General features: G+C 41.7%; 1 protein-coding gene across 2 annotated transcripts in view; it reads left to right on the forward strand.

Moving 5' to 3' along the window:
• PDE4B (phosphodiesterase 4B) overlaps positions 1-27,122 on the forward strand; it is a 334,921-nt gene that overhangs the window by 91,886 nt on the left and 215,913 nt on the right. The window contains exon 4 of one of the 2 annotated variants that reach the window (XM_042461937.1): positions 17,405-17,494. The exons of the other annotated variant lie outside the window; for it this stretch is intronic. Coding sequence (XP_042317871.1) covers positions 17,405-17,494 — 90 coding nt within the window. The remainder of the gene's footprint in view (positions 1-17,404; positions 17,495-27,122) is intronic. 2 annotated transcript variants of the gene reach the window in all.

Genomic DNA, 27,122 nt, shown 5'->3' on the forward strand with positions numbered 1-27,122 from the left:
TCCAACCTGGTGGGTTCTAGGAAAGATTTTTTTTCATTTGTGGCATCACCACAGCTTCTTTTAATAATAGGTTTATTTATTTTAGACAAACTGGAAACCTGCCTTGCTGTAGTGAGGCATTCATTACTTCCCTTTCCCAGTCAACCAGTCCCCCTCTGGCTGCTTTCAACAGCTAAGATGGGGATGGGTCCAGTATACATGTGATGGCTCTCACCTCTCCAAAGATTCTGTCCACATCCTCAGATTGCACAAATTGAAACGTATCCAATAACACTGGGCAAGAAGATTCCAAGGTTACATCCACCAGACCTGTTTCAATTACAGCATCCAAGTCAGAGCGAAGTGATTTTATCTGCAAAGTGCTGTGCAAACTCTTCACAGCGGCCTTTCGAGTCGTTTATATAATGCTATTGAGGGGAGGAATGTAAAAAGCCCATGACCACATGGAATAACTCTACTGGATGACACTGTGTGGATGCAATGATGGCTGTGAAGAAGGATTTATTAGCTGCCACCACTGCCACAGCATAGACTTTCCAATGAGCTCTAGCCTGTGTTTGGTCGGACTCACTCTGAGTCTTCCGCCACTGTCACTCTAGTCTCCATCCCACTCATTTCATCACCATCAGCTCCCTTGTAAACCAGGGTGATCGCTTGGTTCCACTTCATGGGAGGGGACGCTTAGGAGCAACTGTTTTTTTCTTCTACAAAACAAAGTGGGAAATTGGGAGCTTCAGACTTGGCTGTGGAACAGAGACAGCTTTGGTTGCCTTGGTGGATGACCTATGCAGGGAACTGGACAGAGGGAGTGTGTCCCTGTTGGTCCTGCTGGATCTCTCAGCCCTTTCGATACCATCAACCATGGTATCTGTCTGGAATGCTTTTCTGGGATGGGACTTGGAGGTGCTGTTATGCAGTGGTTTCAATCTTTCTTGGAGGGCTGAACTCAGAAGGTGGTTTTGGGGGACACCTGTTCGACTCCTTGACCATTACATTCTTCATGAAATCTCAGGCTCACAACTTGGGTGTGCTCCTGGACTCCACTCTAAGCCTGGATGCCCAGGTTTCAGCAGTGGTCAGGAGTGCATTTGCACAGTTAAAACTTGTCCGCCATCTGCACCCATTTCTTGAGATGCCAGATCTGGCTAGTGTGATGTATGCCTTGGACTACTGTAACACTCTCTACATGGGGCTATCAGGGATGATGGGAGTTGTGGCTCTTCACCTGGCCTGGAACTCACCACCTGGTTGTGCACCACGCTGACCAGTTTTGGCCAGTTGTTGTATCTTTGCAAGAGTTGCAGAGAACTGGCTGAAGACCCCGACAAACTCTCCAAGCCTTCTCACTCTTGCTTCCACAGAAGTCTTCACCCTTCTTCACCAGGGTCCTGCTGGTTCTTGTAGCTTCACCCAAGACACCAGACAACTCAGTAGTCTTATATAAAAGATCTACTTTATTCTACTATATACACAGCTCCAAACAATACTCAACTCCTCACTCTACAACCACTACTCCAACCCACACGACAATCCACTACAACCCACAAAATGCATTGGGATGTATAGTCCTTATTATAGCCATATCATGGTACCACCTACTGTTGTCTGTTTCCACCCAGTAGGTGTGTACATCATTCCCATTGGTTCTCCTTGTTCATCCCACAATTAATGATTTCATCATCTCAGCCTTGACCACTTAACAATTGTCAGGTGTGTCCAATTATCCACTCTGCAATTCTTGTCCTTGGCATTCAGCACTTGTTAATTGTCTTACCATTCACACCTGTGTGGTTCTCTATTGGCTTCTGCTGAGTCACTCTGACTCTCACATACTAGTTTTTATTTCTCTTACTGTATGTCCCATGTTGTTTTTTCCTTAACACGGGCTGCCCTTGGAAACTGTTCGGAAACTGCAATGGGTGTAAAATGCTGCAGCCAGAGTGTTGACTGGAGCTGGCTACAGGGACCATGTCACTCCCTTGCTTAAACAACTACATTGGCTACCAGTCCATTTCCAGGCAGAATTCAGAGTGCTGGTTTTGACCTTTAAAGCCCTAAACAGGTTGGGTCTAGACTATCTGAAGGACTGCATCTCCGTATACAAACCAGCTTGAGCATTGAGATTGGCAGGAGAAGACTCGGGAGAGAGCCTTCTCCATGGCTGCTCCCAGATTATGGAACTCCCTGCCATGCAAGGTCAGGTTGGCCCCCTCCCTGCTCTCCTTCCACCAGCACCTGAAGACATTTTTATTTAGGCAGGCATACGATGGCTAGATTTTATTTCAGTGCTGTTTTTAATGTTTAATCTTTTATGATTAGTGTTGTTTTGAATTAGGCTGTTTTTAATCTACATTTTAGTTGTTAGTGGTGTTTATTTTTAACTTTTCTACATCTGATAGTCCTAATGAGGAATCTTTACTCAGGACAGGAGGCCACTGTCAGGACAGAACATGGAGAAACAGGATGGCTACCAATTGGCAAAGCGGTCAAACAAAGCAGCATCCTCTCACCCTGTCTGTTCAACCTGTATGCAGAACATATTGTAAGAAAAGTGGGATTGGACACAGATGAAGGAGGAATGGAAATAGGAAAATAAATTTACACAGATTCAACCTAGATAATGAGGAAATAGAAACAGTAAAAGAATTTTCATACCTGGGATCAAATATTGATCAGAGTTGGGACTGCAGTCAAGAAATCATAAGAAGATTAAGAATGGGGAGGGCAGCTATGAGAGAACTAGAAAATGTCCTAAAATGTAAAGACATACAACTGAGCACAAAAGTTAGAATCATACAAGTCATTGTATTCTCTATTACCATATATAGATATGAGAGCTGGACAGTTAATAAAGCGGATAGGAAGATAATTAATTCATTTGAGATGTGGTGCTGGAGAAGAGTGCTGAGGCTACCATCGACAGCCAAGAAGTCAAACAAATGGGTGGTAGAACAGATCAAACCAGAAATCTCTCTAGAAGCCAAGATGACTAGACTGAGGCTGTTGTATTTTGGCCACTGGAAAACATAATAATGCCAGGAAAGGTGGAGGGAAGCAGAAAGAGAGGAAGACCACTTGCTAGATGGATAGACTCTATTAAGGAGGTCATGGGTATGAATTTGCAGGACCTGGTTTGCTGCAAAGTTTCCTGGAAACTCCACAGCAAACTCTGTTGTTTACACAAACCCACTGCGTATCTTGCTGGCCCTTGCTCCAACACAGAAGAGCTCCATCATCTTCACGTCTGATGTGGAAACAGGGTGTCTACCCATGTGGGTGCAGCCAAGCACCCCGTTTCTGTGTCAGACGTGGCAATGGGCAGCTTCTCAGTCAGAACAACAGCACAGCAATGTAAGGAGCATGCCACTGTCCTAGTCCTGGGTAGATGTGGGGATGAGTGTGTAAATACCAGTCTGTCCCTGCACCAATCCAGGTGAGTACCATGGCCAGAATAGCATGAGCTCAGCCCATGCTATCCTGGCCCACCTGCTCAGCCTCTAAGGTTCCATAAACTGGGTGTGGTGACCAAGGGAAACAGAAACTCATCAGGGATGGATATGCCATCCCTCCTGAGTCAGTTGGCCCTATGTGCTTTTATATACTCCAGAATCAGCTCCATTTGAATGTCACTGCCCTTGTATTGGTCTTATAAGGCATTGTCCAAAAGGTCTTGCTGCAGTCACACAAGTTGACATGCTGTCTGGAAAAACTGGAATAACATTCTTTTTGTTTTTCTTAAAGCCTCAAGCATTATCATAGTGTGAGGGGGTAATTTATTTTCTATAATCTTCTTCTTAGTACCAAGAATGCTTTGCCCCAGAAGATATTGTGTTGTTAAAAAAATCAATACAAAATTAATTATTCTTTGTTTGTTCCCCAAAGCCAGGCCTCCCCCTGCTTCTTGTCCTTGTCAATTGCATGAGATTGACCTTTCCCAGCTTTATGGATTGTTTCTCTATCAATAGTTAGCATGCTGACAAAATCTGTGTTATTTGTATCTTCTGGCAAAAATATATGCACATGGTTACAAAGTCCAGAGGGGAATTTGGGGCAAATCATCCATGTAGACAAGGCCAAAGTTCTACAGCCATCCACTCTTGGGCTGCTTTTATTTAGTAAAGGGATTTTTCTGTGCATGTATACATGTGTGTTGTATTAGCATACTAGCATAAGGCACCTTTGATCAATATTGTACCACAGTGTCTTGGTCACTGTCTTTTCAAAGAGAGGTCAGCACTTTAGGTGTGTGTGAGGGTGTGGAACAATATTGGTCAGAGACTTAGAGTGCCTCCAACTGTTATTTCATAACCAGATACCCTATCAGTACCCTGTCCCCATCAGGTGCAGTCGGTTATTTGGGATGGCTACATGGGCATATGTTGGGCAACCAACCACTTACATACCTTTCTGTTGGTTTCTGTCTGGAGACAAGTCTCAAACTGACATATAGAGGTAGGAAGTTGCATTCCCAAGACGATTGGAAAAAGGGGATCCCCACCCATCACCTTGTTTCTCCAAAGGTCCGATTGGGGTAAAACATGACACTGATTAAAAAAATTTAATCTTTTTTGGAGATAGGAACCTCAAATAATAAAGTTCATTGGTTCCCTCTTTTTTGCAGCTAAAATGTGGTATCAGGCAAAAGTGGTAAAAATAATTTGTTGGTTATTGTTGTATGCCTTCAAGTCATTTTTTTTACTTATGTCAACCTTAAGGCATCGTGGAGTTTTCTTGGCATGATTTATTCAGAATTATCTGTGGATAAAAAAATCAGTGGATATGGAAGGATGACTGTACAGTGCACTTTCCGCTTACGTGGGGATCCGTTCCGGATCCCTTCACGTAAGGGGAAATCAGTGTATGCTGAAGCCCCATAGGAAATAATGGGGCTCACGCCTGTGGTGTGTGACTGCACGGCAGCGCATGTGTGCCATGGGCGCATGCCCCATTAGTTCTTCTGGGGCGTGCAACGGGCTCTTCCGACCCAGTTTTCAGTGTATGCTGAAAGCCGCATATGGCGCACTCGCATAAAACATGGGTTCACTGTATGTTAATCATTACACACTTCACTTATTTAAAATACAAACATATTTGGATAAGTATTATTACATTTAAAATCATTTTCATCAACACTTAAATCAAAACTGTGATCACTTCTTCACTGGGTTCTTTATATTTTTAATCAACATTCCAGGAATATATCTCTAAATGTCTATTTTATCTGTTCATAATTCATAGGAAGACTTTAGATTTGAGAATTATAGGGTTGCTTCCAATCCAGAGAGATTACAGATTTAGTAAAATAGATTATGGAAAAATCTTCACCACTCTGTGAAGAAGAGTTCTACTGAGTTTTAGGTGATGGTGGGTATCTTGTTTCACTCCATGTTTTTAAGAACAGAATACATTTAAATTATGTATGGACAAGCTGCTATCATAACTTGTGAAAAAAAGAAAGAGCAAGCTTTTGTTGCAGATTTCTTTGTCTTATAAACCTTGTCAAATGGAGAATTCAAACTGCCTATAATCTATTTGATAAGATCTATAAACCTTCCTAAATGAAGAAAAGGAGAAGTGAAAAAGTAGTATGCAGTTGGCCCCCCACATTTATGGGTTTGACTTTTGCAGATTTGATTATTTGTAGGTTTGAGTAATATGTTCTGTCTAGAAATCTTTAAGTCCTCCAACACAACTCTGCTGGAAGTTGACCATAGAGTTGTACTAGAGAACCTAGAAGTTCCTAGGTTCCTCCAACATGATTCTATGGTTAATTTCTTGCAGATCTTGATCATAGAGTTGCACTGGAGGACCTGGAGTTTCCTAGAGAGGTGTTCTCTCAGGTAACAAAAAAAGGTGTTCTTTTTTATTTGCATTTTTTTCCGCATCCATGGAGGTCCTTCACCCCTAACTGCAGTGAATGGGGAGGGACCACTGCTGTTTTTAAGAGCCATGAGGTTATGGAATCATAGAATTTGAAGGGTTCTCATAGGTCACCTAGTTGAACCCCCTGCTTGGTGCAGGATGTCCAGCAACAGATAGCTGTACAGCTTCTATTTGAAGAAGTCCAGAGAAGAAAACCCCACCACTTCTTTAGGCAATTAATTCCATTGCCAGACTATTACAAAGACTGAGGGTTGGCAAGGAGGATTCAGCTTGGTTTTCTGCTGCCCCAGAGGTTTAGAACCAGGCTTGATAGTTTTAAGTTATAGAAGAGCATATTTTGATTGAAAATTAGAAGGAACTTCTTGATGGTAAGAGTGCTTCAGCAATGGAACCAATTACCTAGAGATATGCCGGCTTTGGATGTCTTCTATAAGAGTCAGGAAAGCTACCTGCTGGGGATGCTGTACCTGGAGTTCCTCTATTGAGCAGGGGGTTGGTCTGGATGACCTATGGGTTCCCTTCCAAATCTAGGATCCTATAATTCTTTTATGTTGTGGAGAGTTTCCTCCATTCACTTTGCATATCTTTTAGGGAAAGAGATCACAGAGATTTTTATAGAATCATAGAATGTTAGAGTAGGAAGGGCCCACAAGGCTCATCTACTCCAACATCCTGCCATCTAAGAATATACAACTGTCCCTTCATTTTCGTGGACTTGAAGTCTGTGTCCCTCGCCTGTTTGTGGTCTGCAAATGGAGGAGGGCAAAATGGGGTGCACTGCCATTCAAACTAATGGGGCTTGAATATAGACAAATTTCTGTTTTCATCAGGGGTGGTGGTCCAGAACAGATCTCCCAAGAAAACAGAGGGGTGACTGATACCTGCCCTGCCTCTGTTTAAAGATCTTGAAAGATGAAGAGTCCACTACCAACCAAGACAGTCTATTCCAATGTTGAACAGTTCTTACAGTAAAAAAAATTTTTTTAAATAGGTGGAATCTCTTGTCTTATAATTTAAAGCCACTGGTTTGTGTTCTAGTCTCTAGAATAGCAAAAAACAAGCTTGCTCCATCGTCTACATGACATGACTTCAAATACTGAAAGATAGCTCTCAGACTTCTGTTCTCCAAGCTAAATATACCCAGTTCCAGCTCCCTCAGTTGTACCTCATAGGGCTTGCTTTCTAGACTTATGATCATGGTCTCCCTTCTCTGGACATATTCCACCATGCTGATATCCTTCATGAACTGTGGTACACAGGTCAGGTCTGATTAAAGCAGAACAGAAGCACAGTTCAGACCGCCCTTTTCACTCCAGATTGGGGCCAGGGCAGCCTCACCGCCAGCCCTGCAGCCCCAATTGAGAGCTTTTCTGGGCCACAAAGAAGCAGCAAAATGCTGCTTCTCTGTGGTGTGGAAAAGGGGTGTCCTTGGGCTTCATGCCCTCAGACACCCTGGGAGCAACAGCCAAGGGAGAAAGGGACCGCCCGGCCCCTTTCTCCTTGGCATTGTTCCCGCAGCCATTTGGTTGCTGCAGGAACGATGCGCACAATGAAAAGGAGCTCTGTTTTGGAGCTCCTTCCTGCACTGCAGCCAGGCTGCCATAAGAGACCTGGGGTGGCGCGGAAATGTCATGTAGCGCTGTGCTGTTTGGATGCAGCGCATGTGTGATGTCGTTGTCACGTGCCCCATGTGGACAGTAACGTGTAATGACAGCACCATCCACACAAACTAGGGTTAGGGAGCGTGCAGTTACTGAACACTGCCTAACCCTAGAATTGGTGCCAGTTCGCCGCTTTATGGTGGTCTCTGCCATGCCAGAATGGCACAAATATTTCTGTTGATCCTGTTGATGCAGCCCAGAATTTCATTGGCTTTATTGGAAGCTGCATCACATTGTTGGTTCATGTTTAGTGTGTGGTCTACTGAGAGTTTTAATAGTTAAGTGGTATGAAATCCACTGTTAACCATGTTATGGCCTAACAGCTAACTCTGCTTCCCAACCTTGCTGATAAATGGATGCCCAGATGCTGCTCCTGTGTGATAAGAGAGACTTGATAGGGCAGTAATTCTTTAAACTGCCATAGAAATGGAAAGCACACCTCATCGACAAGCTCACCCCAATCAAGTGAAAGTGACATCAGGGTCAGCCAACTCTGTCCATTACGCATTTCTTACACAAAATACGTATTTGGGCTTTGAGGGAAAAAGTGATTTTAGTTATTCAAGGCACTGGTTTAGATGAGCACAATGAATTAAACTGATCCCTTTCTTTTAAGTAGAGTTTGTTAAGTGTGAGGGAGAGGGAAACTGCAGACAGACAGAAGGAGTATTACATTTCCACAAGAGTGATTTACTAGAAACAAGAGTAAATGAATAACTAGACTGAGGAGCCCCTGTTGTATAGGAATATGTAGGGCATTCACAATAGAGAAAGCCTCACCCAAGCTCTGTCTGATCCACTTTTTTGTATTTTTACCCATCATTACCTTCCATTGTAGTTTGGCATTAATCTACGAAAAACAGTTTGTTTGTTTTTAAAATCCTTTTAACGTACTTTTTCTCAAAATATTTATCTTATTTCAAAATGCATGCCAATGGCTGTGTGCTTATTTTGATACTCTTAAAGTTAATCACAGCATTTAGGTTATTGTGAAATCCAGTGGACAGCTATATTCCAATCCAGATTTAAATCCAAAAATCACAGATTATTTCCCGTAGGAATTTGCTGAAATGGGGTTCCAGAAGCATCTGTGTAATTGTTTTATTCCAGTCCCAAAACAAGGAAAGCCTATTCTGCTTTTATTTTGAAAATGCTGATGGATTAGTGTCTTCTCTGTCCTTATCTGTTTCTTTCTCTGTCCTGCGGGTAAGGTCAGGGCATTATTTTATTAATGCCTTGTCATAAAGCCTTTCTGTTGAATGGTATGAACAGTAAAACCATTTTGATTTGTTTTCACAGTGGTTTATATGATGTGCTAATAATGGAAGGGTTTTTTTCACTGACAAAAAACCCTTCCATTATTAGCACATCATATAAACCACCAGTCTCACATTATACCTTATCTATTTAAACATATTTATACTGACCTTTCTACCTATTGTACAACCATGTGTGCTTTTCTTAATACAAGTTTCGTGGCCCTCAGCTGAAAAGTAGCAAGCTGGGAATATAACAGCTCCAGTGTAATCAGAAAGACTGAGGAAACTAAAAACCATGACAGATGTCACTATATGGAGAAGGACCAGAAGGAAATGAGGTGCTTGTTGCTAAATTGAAATGCATCCCTGAAATGAGATTACATTGATTATTTGAGTTAATGGACAGATTAGAAGCCTGGAGGGAATGGAATGCTTCCTGATTGTGCTGTGTATGCGTTGTGGCATTTATGAAGGCATACAATTATTTGGTGCAATACTTTACAGACCTTTTATTGTCTTTCTTGAATCATCTTGAAAATGTTCATATTACACCTTTGGAGTAGATCCAAATATAAGCATACTAGGAGTAGACCCATCAAATAAAAATTATTTAAATGGTTTATTACTACTGTAATTTACTGAGTCAGCTTCTATTGCTCTTTTCTTAAAATTCTTAAGTGTGGATCCAACACTAATTCTTATCTCACATGTTTCCTTGAAAAGAGAAAATATAGCCACATCCATGTGTGAGTGTGTTGTGCTGCATCATTGATATCTTTGACAGTTCTGCATGTTTGTGATAAATTAACTAAAATAACATTATTACTTCATTAGCTTTATTCATAGATTTCAGTTTATTTGTCTTTCATCAGGAGTTAGTGGAGACAGGAAGAAAAATGTAAATGTTTTCCTGTTAACTTAACAATATGACACATTTCATTTTCTCAGGCTAAAACAGGCAGCCTTTAGAAGATTGTGTGTGACTTGAAGGGCCAAAGGCTCCTCCCCACTGAATTAGATTCCACTCAGTCTCTGTTGGTGAAAATACATTTGGTGTAAAAGCTTTCTGTATGAAAACCTCTAGCTGTTTAAAAGCAAGCTAATAGTGAAACCAATTCTCTCTACACATTTCCTGCTGTGTTTGTATTTTTCTCCTGAAATGGTTTATTCCACTTTCTGTTGTAAACGAGTTTCAAGGGTATTCTCTGCTTTCCTCTTATAGTAGACCAAGCTTCTTATAGAATACACAGTTTATGTATGAAAGTTTGCTGAGATCCAGAGCCTTTTAACAGTGAGAAACAGGATGTTCTTTTTCCTATGTTACACCTGGAAAGCAGATGGCCCATCCTGCAATTCCTAACAGTGTTGCATACACAGTGCGCCCTTGCCTTACGTGGGGATTGGTTCGGGACCCCTCTGCGTAAGGCAAATAGCGCATATGCTCAAGCCCCATTGAAAATAATGGGGCTCGTGCATGATGTGCAGTGCAGCGTATGTGCCACAGGCGCACAGACCACTCAACTTCCATCGCATGGCTTTCCATCAAAATTTGAATTTTGGAATTTGTTTTATAGTAAAACAGAATCAACATTTCCTCCTCCTTTTCACCTCCTTCGTCTAACAAAGAAGACTGTAAACATGTAGTTTTGTGTCTGTTTGGGTGTCCTAATAAGAACTTTGATAGTTACTAATGTTATACAGTAGCTAATATCTACCTTTATACAGGCTGGTTGTTACTGATTTCTCCTGACACAGGCCATATTTTCTTTCCTTTGAATACACAGTACATTTTGAGTGCATGTGGGCTAGGACTCCAGGAGACATGAACCTGAAACAGATGGGCCAAAAGTGCTGGCTTTGGTCCAATTTGGAGATATGGCATTCTGATGACACATGCCCCTGGATGAGGCCAAAGCTGCCTAAGGTGGCCCAAACCTGGTGCAAAAAGGAGCACAAAGGAAGTGCTCTATGCCAGTGGTCTATGGTGGACTATGCCAGCAGCTGGCCTTGGGACCACAGTGTGGTCATTGCAGTCCTGCACCAAACAGGGAGTGATTGTGATGGGAGGGACCTCTGGCCGCTCCTTTTGACCCATCTGCTTCAGGCCTAACTGAAAAATCTTTCAGTAGGAAGTAGGCTGAAGCTTTCATAGACTTGATCCTACTTCCTCAGATGCATGTGGTGGAAATGTATTTGAGGATGTAGGTTCAAAACTATGAAAGCTCATGCTACCAACATCTATCTTTCAATTTCAGCCTCAAAAGTGCTGCCCAGTCCCAATCCAGATTGCCACTGCGGTCCTGAGCCAGACCACCGGAAGAAACAGATTCTATCCACTCCTTCTTGGCCCAGTTCTTTGCAAATGATGTGGGCTCAGCACTGCTTCAGGCAACATTTGGGGTGTGCATCATATAAACGAAAAAACACCCAACATGGCCTGAAGTCACATCATTTTGCCCATGTGCTTTGAGCCTTCAACTGCCATGGCAACATCTTTAGAATCCTGGTAACATTTTATGGAATCTTGGGATTGTGACTGCCATGGCAATGTTCTGTGAAATCCTGGAATCGTGACTGCCATGGCACCATGCTGTGGAATCTTGGCAATATTCTATGGAATCCTGGGACTGTTATTTCCATGGCAACATTTTATGGAACCCTGGCAATGTTGTATGGAATCCTGGGATTGTGACTGCTATGGTACCATTCTATGGAATCCTGGCAATGTTCTGTGGACTCCTGGGATTGTGACTTTCATGGCAACATTCTATAGAATCATGACAACATTCTATGGAATCATGGGACTGTCAGTTTAGGGAGGGGCATTTAGAATTCTCAGCCAGAGCATTCCAGTGTCTCACCAAACTGCCAATCTCAGGTTTCCATATGGTGGAACCATAGTAATTGAAGTACAATAATAATCCTATAGTTCTGTAGTGTGAATGGGTGTCAGATGAATTCTTGGTGGGAACACTGGATAAATTTCTAAGATGGAGATGGAGAATCTGTGGCCTTCCAAATTCTATTGGACTCTAATTCTCATCAGTCCCAATCAGCATGGCCAGTGATCAGATGTTATGGGGACTATAATCAAACAACACCTGGAGAGCTTCAAGTTCTCTGTACCTGACCTCCAGAAACAGACAGTGAGATCTTCTCACTTTTCTATCTAGTCGTAACAGTTGTCATACTCAGGTTGTTTTTGTTGGCTCATGCTTCGAGAAAGAAGGCCCTTCATTGTGGACCGAATCATAAAGTATTCCAGTTGGAAACCAAAACCAACTTGGATGCTGGGGCTTAAAATTATGATCTAAAACAAAAGGCATATCTTTCATTGTGCCTTCAAGTTGTTTCTGAATTAGGATTGCCATATCATGGGGTTTTCTTGACAAGATTTGTTCAGAGGGGGTTTGCCATGGCCATCCCCTTAGGCTGAGAGTTTGTGACTTGCCCAAGATCACCCAGTGGCCAAGAAGGGAATCGAACCCCCTGATCTCCAGAGTTGTAGTCCAGTACTCAAACCACTATGCCACATTGTACTTTTCTTTAAAATCACTGTTTATGTATTTTATAAAGAATGTAACTGTCTTTAAAATGAAATACACTATCTGAAATGAATATATATCTGAGCATGTCATGTCTACAGCAATACAGACTTCAAGAAAACAACAAAATCTTGAAGCAAAACATTTAGAATCATAGAATCATAGAATCATAGAGTTGGAAGAGACCGCAAGGGCCATCCAGTCCAACCCCCTGCCATGCAGGAAATCCAGATCAAAGCATCGTCGACAGATGACCATCCAGCCTCTGTTTGAAGACCTCCAAGGAGGGAGACTCCACTACACTCCGAGGAAGTGTGTTCCACTGTCGAACAGCCCTTACTGTCAGGAAATTCCTCCTAATGTTGAGCTGGAATCTCTTTTCCTGCAGCTTGCATCCATTGCTCCGGGTCCTAGTCTCTGGAGCAGCAGAAAACAAGCTTGCTCCCTCCTCAATATGACATCCCTTCAAGTATTTAAATAGGGCTATCATATCACCTCTTAACCTTCTCTTCTCCAGGCTAAACATCCCCAGCTCCCTGAGTCGTTCCTCATAGGGCAAGGTTTCCAGACCCTTCACCATTTTAGTCGCCCTCCTTTGGACACGCTCCAGTTTCTCAATGTCCTTTTTGAATTGTGGCACCCAGAACTGGACACAATATTCCAGGTGGGGCCTGACCAGAGCAGAATATAGTGGCACTATTACTTCCCTGGATCTAGATACGATACTTCTATTGATGCAGCCTAAAATCGCATTGGCCTTGTTAGCTGCCGCATCACACTGTTGACTCATGTTCAACTTGTGGTCTAGTTGGACTCCTAGATCCCTTTCACATGTTGTCTCCTTAAGCCAGGTGTCTCCCATCCTATATCTGTGCATTTCATTTTTTCGTCCTAAGTGCAGTACCTTACATTTCTCCCTGTTGAAGTTCATTCTGTTAGCTCTGGCCCAGCTTTCTAGTCTATTCAGGTCATTTTGAATTTTGATCCTGTCCTCTGGAGTATTAGCTATTCCTCCTACTTTAGTGTCATCTGCAAATTTGATAAGTATGCCCCCAATTTTTTCCTCCAAGTCATTGATAAAGATGTTGAACAGTACTGGGCCAAGGACAGAGCCCTGTGGCACTCCACTGGTTACTTCTCTCCAGGATGAAAAGGTGCCATTGTTGAGCACCCTTTGGGTTCGGCCGGTCAACCAATTACAAATCCACTTAACAGTTGCCTTGTCCAGCCCACATTTTACAAGCTTGTTTGTGAGAATGTCATGGGGAACCCTGTCAAAGGCCTTACTGAAATCAAGATATACTATATCCACAGCATTCCCTTCATCTACCAAGCTGGTAATTTTATCAAAGAAAGAGATTAGGTTTGTCTGGCATGACTTGTTTCTCTGAAACCCATGTTGACTTTTTGTGATGATGGCATTGCCTTCTAGATGTTCACAGACTCTCTGTTTAATGATCTGCTCCAGAATCTTTCCTAGTACTGATGTCAGACTAACTGGACGATAATTGTTGGGATCCTCTTTTTTCCCCTTTTTGAAGATGGGGACAACGTTTGCCCTCCGCCAGTCTGCTGGGATCTCTCCTGTTTTCCAGGAGTTTTCAAAGATTATTGCCAATGGCTCCGATATTACATTTGCCAGTTCTTTTAATACCCTTGGATGTAGTTCATCTGGTCCTGGAGACTTAAATTCATTTAGGTTAAACAGGTATTCCTGTACTATCTCTTTACTTATTTTGTGCTGAATTTCCCCTATTCTGCCCTCTGCTCCATTATCCTCAGGTTGAGCACCCTTTGCCTTTTCTGAGAAGACTGAGGCAAAGAAAGTGTTGAGTAATTCTGCCTTTTCTCTTTCTTCTGTTAGCATTTTGCCATCTTCTCCACGCAGTGGCCCTACCGTTTCCTTCTTCTTCCTTGTGCTGCGGACATATCCAAAAAAGCCCTTTTTGTTGTTCTTAACCTCTCTAGCAAGCCTGAGTTCATTCTGCGCTTTAGCTTTTCTGACCTTATCTCTACACTTGCTAGCTATTTGTTTGAATTCCTCTTTGGTGATTTCCCCATTTTTCCATTTCTTATACATGTTCCATTTAAAATTTAGCTGAGCTGAAAGTTCCTTGGTCATCCATCCTGGGTTCTTGCGACATCTCCCATTTTTCTTTCTCACTGGAACTGTTTTAATTTGTGCCTTCAGTATCTCCCTTTTGAGAAACTCCCATCCATCTTGAACTCCCTTCTCTTTTAGTATTCCTGACCATGGGATCGCCCCCAGTATTTCTCTAAGTTTACTGAAATCCGCTCTCCTGAAGTCTAGAATGCGTGTCTGACTATGCCTGGCTTCTCCTTTCCATTGTATAACAAACTCCAGGAGAACATGGTCACTTCCACCTAAGGATCCCACCACTTGCACTTCATTAACCAAGTCATCCTTGTTGGTTAGGATCAGATCTAAAATAGCTGATCCCCTTGTTGCCTCTTCCACCTTTTGGACCATGAAATTGTCTCCAAGGCAAGTGAGGAATTTACTAGACCTTGAGGATCTGGCTGAGTTTGACTTCCAACAAATATCAGGGTAGTTGAAGTCACCCATCACTACTACATCTCTCCTTTCTGAGTGTGTGGTCATCTGTTCTAGAAAGGCATCATCCAATTCCTCCGTCTGACTTGGGGGTCTGTAGTAGACTCCCACCATAACATCCTTGTTGTTTCCCTGCCCTTTAATTTTTATCCAGATGCTCTCCACCTGGCTTCCAGGATTGATGTCCTGGATCTCTTCACTGGTGTAAATATCTCTGACATATAGTGCTATTCCTCCTCCTTTCCTGTTTGGCCTGTTTCTCTTGAAAAGGTTATACCCCTCTATTTCCACATTCCAATCATGAGACTCATCCCACCAGGTTTCAGTGTTGCCTATTATATCATATTTGCTTTGTTGTGCTAGGAGTTGAAGTTCATCATGCTTATTTCCCATGCTCTGTGCATTAGTGTAGAGGCATCTAAGACCATGTGTTCCCTTTACTTGCTGCTTGTGCAAGTTCTTTTGCTTCCCACTGTTGGGTCCTTGCACTGTTTGTCTTGTTCCCTCTCTGTCAGTTTGATTATCTTCTCCAGTCTTTTTGCCTTCCAGAATACTGTCTCCCTCCCCCACATAACTCAGTTTAAAGCCCTCCTGATCAAATTCTTGAGGCTATTGGCAAAAATGTTTTTGCCAACTGGCGTGAGATGCAACCCATCCCTTGCCAGAAGTCCCTCCTCATGGAACCGCAACCCATTTGAGTGACAAACATCCCCCCCCCCCATCCCTGCTGAATTCTCAATATATTTTAACAGCATCTTTGGCTGTATCTGCACTCCAGTTTATCACTACTGTAACTATCGTGGTGTGATGCTATGGAATTCTGGGATTTGTAGTTTGTTGTGGCACAAGAGCTCTTTTGGAGAAAAAGCTAAAAGGTCTCACAAAAATACAAACCCCAGTATTCCATAACGTTGAGCTATAGGGCAGTTAAAGTGGTGTCAAACTGGATTATTTCTGCTGATACATCCTTGTGGTGGTTTAAATTTAGGCTGAACTGCAACTTTCACGACTGAAATATGTTTAAATTTGTAATAGGAGTGCCAGGTTCTGTTGCTGGTAAGAAATGCTAGATTTAGATGTGAGTCTAAGAATAGGGACAAGGGGAAAAGGCCTAAATTCTAATTTTAGCAGAAATACTACATTTTAAAAGTTGTAGAATAAGCCAGCCATTCACCTCATATCTCCATGAGGTTCCTATTTAATAAAGTTTTAAATCTTGGTCTTCCCTTTAACTTAACCTCTGCAAAATGTTAAGAAACACTGGTTTTAGCTGCTGCATGAGTTAGCAATCTCCAGAGACAATTTTAACTGAAAATATTATTTGAGGGTTTAGGCTTTATTTTAGCCATATATGGAGCCTGTATAGGTCTTCTCATATTAGTAGTGATTGATTCTTACCAATCTGCTCTTAAACTTTTTATAACATATAAAATGAAGTTGACACTAATTAGGTGATATTGTTACTTCTCCCATTGTAGCAGGTTTTGGAAATGTTTTAATTTGCTGTATCTTCACGGCAGAACCTTTGACTAAATATATTTGTTCCAGGTTATTCTAAGAATATATTCAGCTTTAATCTTTGTTTTGAAATTATAAAACCATGGTCTCTTGACATCTGTATAAGATGATCTCTTTTGAAGCTGTCATAGACTGGTACAGTGTTATGCAAGGGCATATACTGTTAAAAAGAATAGCCTTATGTATAGTATTAGGAAGGGCTAACTAGTGTCCACTTGTCAAAATAAATCCAACCAATGAGTATGTCGTAGGTGGAGCAACTGTTGTTTGGGCTGTGGGCAGATTATTCTGAATGAAAACAAATTTTAAATAAAACATGCTGGATTTCATTTAACCTTGTTCCATGAGATTCGCAACAGGAAGGGGAATTGTTATTTTTCAGTAAGTGGGGGAAATAAAAAATCAGTTTGGGTTGATCAGGTATTTTAATCCTAACATTCTGTGGGAAAGGACTGATGGGGAGTCCTTATGCATTTTTCATGAGCTGGTATATGCAGCTGAATGAATTCAGTGAGTGTCATACCATGTAGCTTGCAGACAAACCACATCCACAAGGAGGCTACTGACACAGAAAGCACTTTGGCGCATTTTCAGAGGGGAAGCCAGGACTGATAAAGCTCTTTCTGACAGGACTGACTTATCTGTTCTTCGATTATGCTGCCGTTTGCTTTGGGCAGCCTTCTCATTCAGACCTAAACTCGGTGAATGACTGGCACGGAGCTTGTCGACTTATCAGCATTTGAATCTCCAGCAATGTCTCTGGGCTGTGCTATTGTTGTGTTTTCTGAATGGTGAAAGCTAACATAATATCCAAGCTATGACAGCAAAAGATTCTTCTAAGGAACTTGCTGCTCCGGAGACAGAGGTTTACATAAAGACTTTCAAAGAACAAATGCATTTAGAACTTGAGCTTCCTAGAGTGCCGGGGAACAGACCCACCTCTCCAAAAATTTCCCCCCGCAGTTCTCCAAGGAACTCTCCATGCTTTTTCAGAAAGTTGCTGGTGAATAAAAGCATTCGTCAACGTCGACGTTTCACAGTGGCACATACATGGTAAGATGACTTTAATATTAATAGTTGTTCAGAAAGGTGGATGTGGTATTGCTTTTTACATTTCCCCAACCCAAAAATCTATGATTTGTAGACAATAACTTCTGCAGTAGCAAAATAAAAATAAAATAAAATAAATAAAATAAAAGCATTATATCATTTATGCAACTCTGATAATTGTCATGTTTTCAAAGCAAATAATGTACTTGCTAAATATTACTTTTGAAAACTGTCTCTCCAAATGCCCTGAAATCCACTCAGTGTTACCAATCTTAGCCTACAAAAGATTGTTTGTGGAATCTTACACTCTGAAAAAAGATGGTGATGTGCTTGAATGTTGACATTACTGTCATTTGACTGTAGGGCATAATGTCCCTCTCATGATGCATCTTGGGGAAGATCTAGCCAGCAGCCAGATTTATTAAACTGAACATTTTTGGTCTCTCGACCCTTTGTTTGATTTTTTTATAGCCCATTTGTGTCTGGATTTTGTTATTACTGAGAACAAATAGGAAATTGTAGTGTCTATATACAGTAATAAAGGACTGATCATTTGTTTTCATTTTGGATTTTCTCTTCTCTGGACATGAAGTTGGGATTTATTTCATTTATATGCCTACGATTCTCACATTTTGAAATGTCAGCATATGTTAAATCAAGTTCCAATCTTGTATAACTTTGTTGTTGTTGCTCTTCTTAATATCACTCTTAAAACTGCAATAGAAATAAAATTATCCTAATAATTGCTGAAGGATGTGGGTGAGAGGAAATGAAAAAGCTTAAGTGTGTGTTTGTATGTTTGGGGAGGGGGAGAGTTAAACTATTGGGTACTCTATTCCCACAGACATTTCCTTTTATATTTTTACATACTTGCAATGTAGATTATATTTATGTTTGTGTTAGAAAGAGCTTACTGTTGCACTAAACAAGAACTTTCAAGAAGGAGCATTTAGTCATTCCTTCTTTTTCTTCATTCATAGCAAATGAGCAACTGTACAGCTGTTTTGAATTTTTACCACTAAAAAAACATTGGGAGGGGGAAACCATATGCCATGTGACCACAAATTAAAGCTAATAATTTCCTAAAGCATTGTAATCCAAAGGGCTAAGCACTGTGAGAGTGTTTCAGAATGGTTTTCATTAAAAATGTATTGCTAAGTATGCTTCTAGATGTTTTGCTGTGGCAGTATGAGTATGAGGAGTGGAGAACATGTGGTCCTCTAGATGTTGTTGCATTGGAACTCCCATCAACCCTAGCCAGTATAGCCAATGGTGAAGGATGGTTGAATTGCATATAGACTATTGTTATTTTCTCAAGATTGGAAGTCAGCAGCTATCATTCAGTTTTATACATCTTGCTAGTATGCTGTCTGTCTCAGATGTAAGCTATTCTACCATTGTCAATTAATTGCCTCTGACACTGGATGTGGAAATACAGTCAGGATTCAAGTCTGTTCACATAGTTTAGTGGAAGAGTAAGGAGAAAAAGGCCAGTAAAATAAATGAGGGCCAATGTGGTGTAGTGGTTTGAGCATTGGACTAGGACACTGGGAGATCAGGGTTCGAATCATGGCTTGGCTGTGGAAAACCATTGGGTGAACTTGGCCAAGTCACTCTCTCTCAGCTTCAGAGGAAGGCAATGGTAAACTCTTTCTGAAGAAACTTGCCAAGAAAACTCCATGATAGGGTTACCTTAGGGTCTCCATAAGTCAGAAACAAGTTGAAGGGATACAACAACAACAACAACAATAATAAATGAACATTAGGTGCAGCTACATATTTCAGCACACTTTTGCCATGGTTCAAAGGTTTAAAAATTTGCCTGCTTTCTTTTTGAATTATTAAACAGAGCCAAAATTGTTAGACACTTTTCGTTCAGATAAAAATAAAGATAGTATACTCATAATCTTTCCATATCTAACAGAAACAATCAAACATATGAGAGTTTCCCTGTTTTTTATTATATATGAAAGCTAGTCACAAATAATATACAATTGCATAGTAATTCCAAAGGTTCATTGCTTTATCCAGCAGTATTCTTGAAATCCCTGTTGACAGCTGTAGCCTAGAGTGCCTTTTATAAGATTTGGTTCCTTTGCCAACAATACCCACCTAGAGTGATTTACATAGAACGATCTGTATAGTCTCTGTAGTCCTGTGTAGATAAGGCTGTATAAACAACTCACTGGGTTGCTGCCATCATTAAGCCACAGGCCCAAATCTCCCACAGTGTCTCCTGATGACCACTGTTAAGCAGTTTTCACTGCCTGCATTTTAAAAAAGAATTCTGTTCCTTCTGCCCTAAATGATTACAATCCACCCACAAGAATTTTTCTAGAGGATGAACTCTACCTCTAGTCATTTACATAGGACAAAGAATTACAATCACAATACCTCCAGTTTCTATGCCAGGTTTCCATTTGACCTTCCAACCACTGTTTGTTAATGGCCCTTATTGATATAATCATCAGTCTTTGTATGTTTTGCCTCTCATTTCCCCCACATTCTCCTCTCACCCAGCCAAAGTAGCATTCTGATGAAATGGGCTGTAGTCCACAAAATCTTATGCCCTGCTTTATTTACTCTTTCTTGGAATTGCCACAACAAAATAACATGGTGACCTCCAAGGAAATCTCCCACTACGTTTCAGTTTGAGGAAGGACCCTTTCCTATGGCATGAAACAGGCACACTAGAGAGCTCCATATGAGCATCATCAGCCACTTTGAATTCTCTTATATACAGAGCACCATCAGCCACTTTTCTGGATAGTATTTTACAGTCGACCCTTGACATTCATGGGTGTTAGGGGCACAAGACCCCCATGAAAGTCAAAAATGTGTGAATAAGGCAGAAGCATGAGAGTGGTGTGGACATGCATGCCCCATCTCCTTTTCAAAGCCTCAAACAGCTCTAGCAAGCTCTCTGAGGCAATGGAAGAGCAGGGGAGCACACCTTCACAGCTCCCTTCTTCCCTTCCAAGGTTTCAGGGAGCTACAGGGAGCTCTCTGAAGCCTTGGAACAGCAGGAAGGAGGGTGTGTTCACGTTCACGTTCACTTTCCCCAAACCCCTTCCCAAGGCAAGAGAGTTGTCTTTCCCCACGCAGCTCCCTGTCCTGGAAAAGGATGGGGGATTAGTTTCCCCAAACCCCTTCCTAAGGCAAAAATCTGCTTGGGGAAAGAGGCAGTTCTCCATCCTGGAAAGGGTTGGGATTGGTGTGCTCACCCTTCCCGGCTTCTCCCTTCTGGGCTTTTTTCCTCCCCAGGGGAAAAACCCAGGAGGGAGGAGGAGGAGGAGTGCAGGCGCAGTGGCCTTGACCTCACAAATAATCAAAACCGCGGGTGTCAAAGCTGCAAATGTTGAGGGATGGCTGTATTGTAGAAATGCCTACCCTTGCCTTCAGCACAGGGATTTAAAAAATAAATAAAAGCCAGCAACTAATTCTTACTTACCATATATACTCGACTGTAAGTCGAGAATTTTTTGCCCCAAAATGGCATCCAAAATCTCAGGTAGATTTGTATATGGGGCAATGCAGTACTTTGACCAAGCCCCTCCCCAGCCAGGCTACCTCTGCAAGGGATAGCCCAGCTGGGGAGGTGCTGGGAAAGGTGACCGATTGCCCCGCAGCCCCCCCTTGGCTCGGCTCCCTCTGACGAGAAGAGCCCAGTGAGGGAGACAATCACGCGCCCTGCAGCCTCTCCTCAGCCAGGCTCTGTCCCCAGGGATGGAGCCTGGCTGAGGAGATGCGGAGGAGGGCGATCACGCGCCCTGCAGCCTCTCCTTGGCCAGGCTCTTTCCCCAGGGAAGGGACCTGGCTAAGGAGACGCCAAGGAGGGTGATTGCCCTCCCAAAAGCCTCTCCTCGGCCAGGCTCTGTCCCCAGGGAAGGCGCCTGGCTGAGGGGACGCTGAGGAGGGTGCGCGATCGCCCAAAAGCCTCTCCCTGGCTGGGCTTCTTTTGCGGGGAGTGAGTGAGGGAGACGCTGAGGAGGGCACGCGCTCGCCAGCAGCCTCTCCCCAGCTGGACTGCCCACTCAATGTGACCCTCGACGTATCTACGGGTCATATAAAAATCCATATTTTTGGCCTCAAAATTTGACCACGACTTATACATGAGGTCGACTTGTACACAAGTATATACAGTAAGTAACAGAAAGAGTAAAACCACAAAATGCTTAGCAGCAAAATAAAACTTTTAAAGCTCTCTTGCTTTAAAGATCTTACAAAACAGGTTATTAATCTGAGATAACACAGGGAACTTGCCATGAGGTAAGCTTCTCTGTATGGGACATTCCAAAGGCATGGTGACATAACCCAGAGGATCCTATTTGTTAAACCAACATGCTTGAAGCTAGGGAGACCCAAAGGGCAACCTTCAAAGGTGACGTTACATTTTAGTTTATTCATGTGGTAATTACCATAGTGATGCTGCAAAAATTCATAATTTCAGATTTCCTTGGTCTGTGATCCTAGTGTTAAAGATGAATACGAATCCACACTTTGCTGGAGATACTGGGCTAAACATAACCCACAAGATACATTGCTTCTACTGGTGTATTAGCTTCTGAGCCAGTCATTTTCTTACACAGCTTCACTCTAAAGATCACTTAATTGGATATTTAAATATGGGAAAGATGGGAATGCAGCCTCAGTTTCTCCCTCAAACTGGCTCTAATCCAATACACTTGTGATAGGTAAGGAGAAAGAAAACATTCAAAACACTAGAGTGAAAGCTCAAAAGAAAACAGCAACTGTACAGCCATATCCCACAGCATGCACATAGATGAAATTAATTGGTGGGTGGGTTATAGAAAGACTTCCAGCTGAATGAAATTGCAGTGCCCAGAGAGAAGTTAAAATGTACTTTTAGTTTAAGCCCAAATTTGGTACACTAACTCAAGCAAACCTAAAATCAAATACTGTGAGTATCCTCTTGCAACCTGAAGAGCAATCCATTTTACCTATAGTAACGGCTGAAGATATCTGAATAATTTCAGAATTCGTCTAAAAAAAGCTAGGATGCAACTATTTTCATTTGATTGTTCATCACTGGGTTATTATCATTGAAACATTGGTGAGTTGGTTGTGGGGGCTTCCATGTACCAGCTCTGCTACCCATATGGTGTTGTTACTTACTGAGAAGAGATGCAGTAGACTCTCTTCAGTAGACTCATCACAATGGGCCTTTTTATTGGTCACTTTATTGGAACCTAGTGGAATATATGTTAGATTCTGTAGTCGTGTAAATTGCATTTGTGCATATTCCTCTTTATGTACACCCCATTGCTGATCACAGAGTTACATTCCTAATAATGTATACCCAATGAGGGCCAAATGTGAACACACTTTGGGGATTGGAATATCCAGTCAAGAGGAGACTCTGTATGCTTCTCCTAAAAAGCATAAAGAGCCTTTAAGTCTATGTGCATTGCAGTATCTCAGCTCATCTCCAAATTTTCTACAGTAATAAAATAATGTTTTAATTTAGCTTTATTTGTATGCTGCCATTCATCCCTAGGGGAAGGGGTATCTTTATGCTAGTCAAATGGCCAGTAATGCTAGTAGAACTGTTAGATGCTTGTTTGGGTATTTTACCCCTTGTGCTTGAAGTATAAAAGGAATCTGGAAGACTGGTTTGATGAAAGATGGTGTTGGGACAGCAAAGACTAAATATATTTACTGTATGAGGTGACATGTACAATACCAGCTCCAGCTCTCTAAAAAGCAATAATCTGTATAAAGCTATGGATAGACATTATTCCAAATTGATGGTTATTTAATCTGCATCTCAGATTATTTAATCTCCCTCAGTGAAGATTTAAACATGGGTCTGGTTCACCCCTTCATCCTTTTTTGGTCTGAAGACCAATAATCTGAGCCAGGATACCTAGAGCATGCATACATTTCTGATATTGGTTATGTATAGTTGAAGTATTGTAGGAATTCCTTGGCCCAATTAAAAATATTCCTGTTTCTCATTCATTGTTTAAAGTTTTACATTCAATGAACTATGCATTTTCAAATATTCTGTGCCCTTCATTCTAATTGCTCATTTTCTTTTCAGAATTTTGGTAATTGCTGCTCAGGTCGAAAGGTGTATGCTAAGGTGTGACCTTCATTGAGACTTACTGCATAGTAAATGTGCTGAGCCAAATGGGCTAGAGGGTAGAATTAAGTTCAGTTTCTTATTAATATATCAGATTCTGTTGACGCAAAGCCTATAAGGATAGTTTCTTCTTTGCTCTTGAGGGAGGATGTGTGTAAGGATACTGTCCTGTTGACACTGGAAGCTGTTCTGTATTCATATAGATAAGCATTTGTTTGCTTATCTGGAGCAGCTATTTCAGTGAAAAGTGTCTAGAGGAAGACTTTCTCTCACAGTTCATTTGTCATCCCAGCATGATTGAAGCTGAACACTGGGTATATTAACATTTTCCAGGATGTTCTGTGTCTTCTCATTACAAAAACAAAGGCCAGAAATAGAAGCTAATTTTGATTTAAGAACCTAATATTATAGATCATGCTTCAGATATTAATGGAAACTTTTCCCATTGGAACTATATTTTGATTGTGTGGGGTTTCTTGGAGTCAAAGCAGTGTTAGAACAGAACAAAACAACAGTATGAACAGTGCATACCCAGTCCAGGCCTTTCTCCAGAACAGAAAGTATGCTTGTATAGTTAAACTAGGACTTGTAGTTCAAGAGATAGAGAGTTCTGTGCTTTCTTATGCAATGTGATCTCTCCTGAGAATTATTTAAAGCAGAATTCCTTGTTTCTAGGCTGAAGAGACAGAAGGGATATCTAGTGGGAAGTTCAAAGCATTATATTCAATCAAGGACAAGGAGAGCCAGTGCCATACCCTCCCACTATCCTAATTTGGCAGGGCCAGTCCTGATTAATCCTTTGCTGTCCTACTCTTTCAGATCATTTCAAAAATATTTATTTCTCCTTCCACTTTCCCCCTTCATCCTCAGCTTACTTCAGTTGCCTCAAACTGAGTTTAAAGTGTGAAAGCCATTTGCACTGAATTGACCCAGCAGGAGGAATTGGAGAGGAGAAGTGGAATTTTGTCTTTCCCAGTAGGCTTTGGCAAAATCAAATTGCTACAGCCTCTCCTAGTTTGTCTGTTCTTCCTCAGTAGCAACTTTTGCCACCTTGACCACATTTTGGTGTTGCTTGTTCACATGTGCAATACTTTACATAAGATGTTCAGCCCCATATATGGGAATAATAGATTCATAGTGTGTCAACCCTACCAGAATTCATTAATCTCTCTGAGAGTGAAATTAGGCTCTGGCAAGAAAGGTAAGCAAAAATTCCTCTTTGGTTCTGTTACTAAAGCAGAGAAAATTTTACAGAGAAATAGAGAATCCTTCTCCTTCCCAGCCCATGGCAGTAGTGTCACTGGGAGGTGCAGGGTGTGTGGACCAATCCAGATGACACCCCAGAGGGAGGTGACCCAGTTGGCCCCCCTGCACTTGCCTGTCTTTGCCTGGTTCTTCTCAGGAGAACGGGCGGCAGCAAAGAGCCAGGCTGAGTGTGCGTGTGCTCCCAGTACCTCCTTGCCACCACCCACTTCTCCCCCGAGAAGAAGGGAACAGTGATGAGGATGGAGGCCACGACAGGAAGAGATGGGGGCACACACTCAGCCTGACTGAGCCTGTGCTTGCACCTTCTTGCGGAAGTCTTGCCCCTTCTGTCTCTGAAGGTACTGGGGGCAAACACATGGCAAGGAGGTACTGGGGGCATGCACATGCTCAGCCTGGCCTCCCCTCACACACTGGGTGACACCTTGAGCAGGGATGCCACTGCTGCAGGGATCAGGTGAAGCCTGGAATTTGTTTAGATTCCATCCTTGTTGGATGGAGGTGCACCATGGTAGCAAACGCTGTACCACGTGTCCCCAATTTGCAGTTTGGACATGAAGATGGACACTCAACTTATAATGTCTGTTAGGTGTAGAGGCAGAACAAGCCAATGAATCTTCATTGATTTCCCCTCCTTTTGGTGGTGGAAACAGGGAATGGAGGCAAGTGAGGTTGCAGAGAGCCTTTATACTTACACTTTTCCCTTCTATGTCAGAGCCAAATGTGTAAAGTGTGAAGCTTGAGTGTAATTAGTTACAAAATTATTCAGTTTTTTTCTCTCTGATAGCACAGGTAAAACTATACTATATTAAGAATGTTGACTTAATAAGGCATATCTTCACTCCTGTTGAAGTGTGGTGGTACATTTACTTCTTTCACTTTTATTGTTATGGGGGTATGGTCTCACTAAAAACTGGGGAAGGAATATCACATTGTACAAGTGCTGGTTTGTGTTGTGTCCTATGTTTCTGCCTTGTGTTTACTTGGGATGACTGAGGTGATGAAAGGCTTCACACAAGGTCAGTGTTTGTTTTGTACTAGAGGATTTTAACATTCAGATGTTTTAAGAAGTAACTAGGAACTAACTAATTCAGTTACTTGTGGCTAATGGGAAGATAAAGAATTATCTGTAAAATTGAAATTATATTGGCCGCGAACTACTTCTGGGGATTCCTCAATAATATAGCTGTATAAAACCTATTACTCTGAAAAAATTATTTCAGCTTCAAGCTTAGACTTCGAAAAGAGAACAGGAGATTTAAAGTAAGGTAAGAAAAAAGGCCCTACCCCTTTTGAGGAGGGGGAGCTTGTTAGGAACACATTATGGGTACTTCTGTAATTGATAAAAAAAACTTAAGTGATATCAAAGTCCAGTGAAACCTGTAATAATAGGTGTGCATATATGTGTGTATGTGTGTGTAGGGGAGAATCTGGACATGTTATTACAATTTGATGTTATAGTCGTGCCTGGATAGTCTTCTTAAAATTTATTTGAATGTAATTTATTAAAAATACTTTTGTATTTGTATTCATCACATGTTCATAATTCTTTTAATATTGAAATAAACATAATAGTAATAATATAATTTAACATCATGTAAGAAATCAAAACATAAAGCATAGCAAGAAAGGCTGGAACATAGTAGAGCAGTCATTAATTCCAAAGGCCAAATAGAATACACCAAAGAATGCATTTATTTGTGGAAAAACAGCAGGGAAGGGGTTGTACCAGCCTTTCGGAACAAAATTCCACTGCCACAGAAAAAGATCTACCCCTTGTAGGAGGTAATTGTGTTCCTCACAAAATGGAATCTATAGCAGAGCCAGCCTTCTTATGTAAAGGGAAGGGAGGGGGACATATAGGAAGAGACTGGTTTATTTATAATCAGGCATTCAGAGCTCTTCAGGGTTTAAAGTTAAGAAACAGCAGTTTGAATTGGGCGAAGAAACAAATGAGCCCGTACAGACAGGCCAAAATAAAGCTGCTTCAGGTCACTTTGTAGGTATGCTGTTTAAATGATGCATGCATCCTAAGAGGCCAGAAGCTGTGCCAAATCCATGCTCCAGTCCTAAGGACTGGAGCGCAGCTTTGGCACAGCTTCTGGCTTCTTAAGTGTGTGTGTCATTTAAACAGCATACCTCCAAAGTGACCCGAAGCAGCTTTATTTTGGCCTGTCTGAATGAGCCCAAATGCTTCCAGATCATATGTGAGAGGCACAGTCTATATCATTTAAATATCATACCCTCCAAGTATCACAGTTT

Source organism: Sceloporus undulatus, chromosome 4, assembly GCF_019175285.1.
Source record: "Sceloporus undulatus isolate JIND9_A2432 ecotype Alabama chromosome 4, SceUnd_v1.1, whole genome shotgun sequence".
Lineage (NCBI taxonomy): Eukaryota > Metazoa > Chordata > Lepidosauria > Squamata > Phrynosomatidae > Sceloporus > Sceloporus undulatus.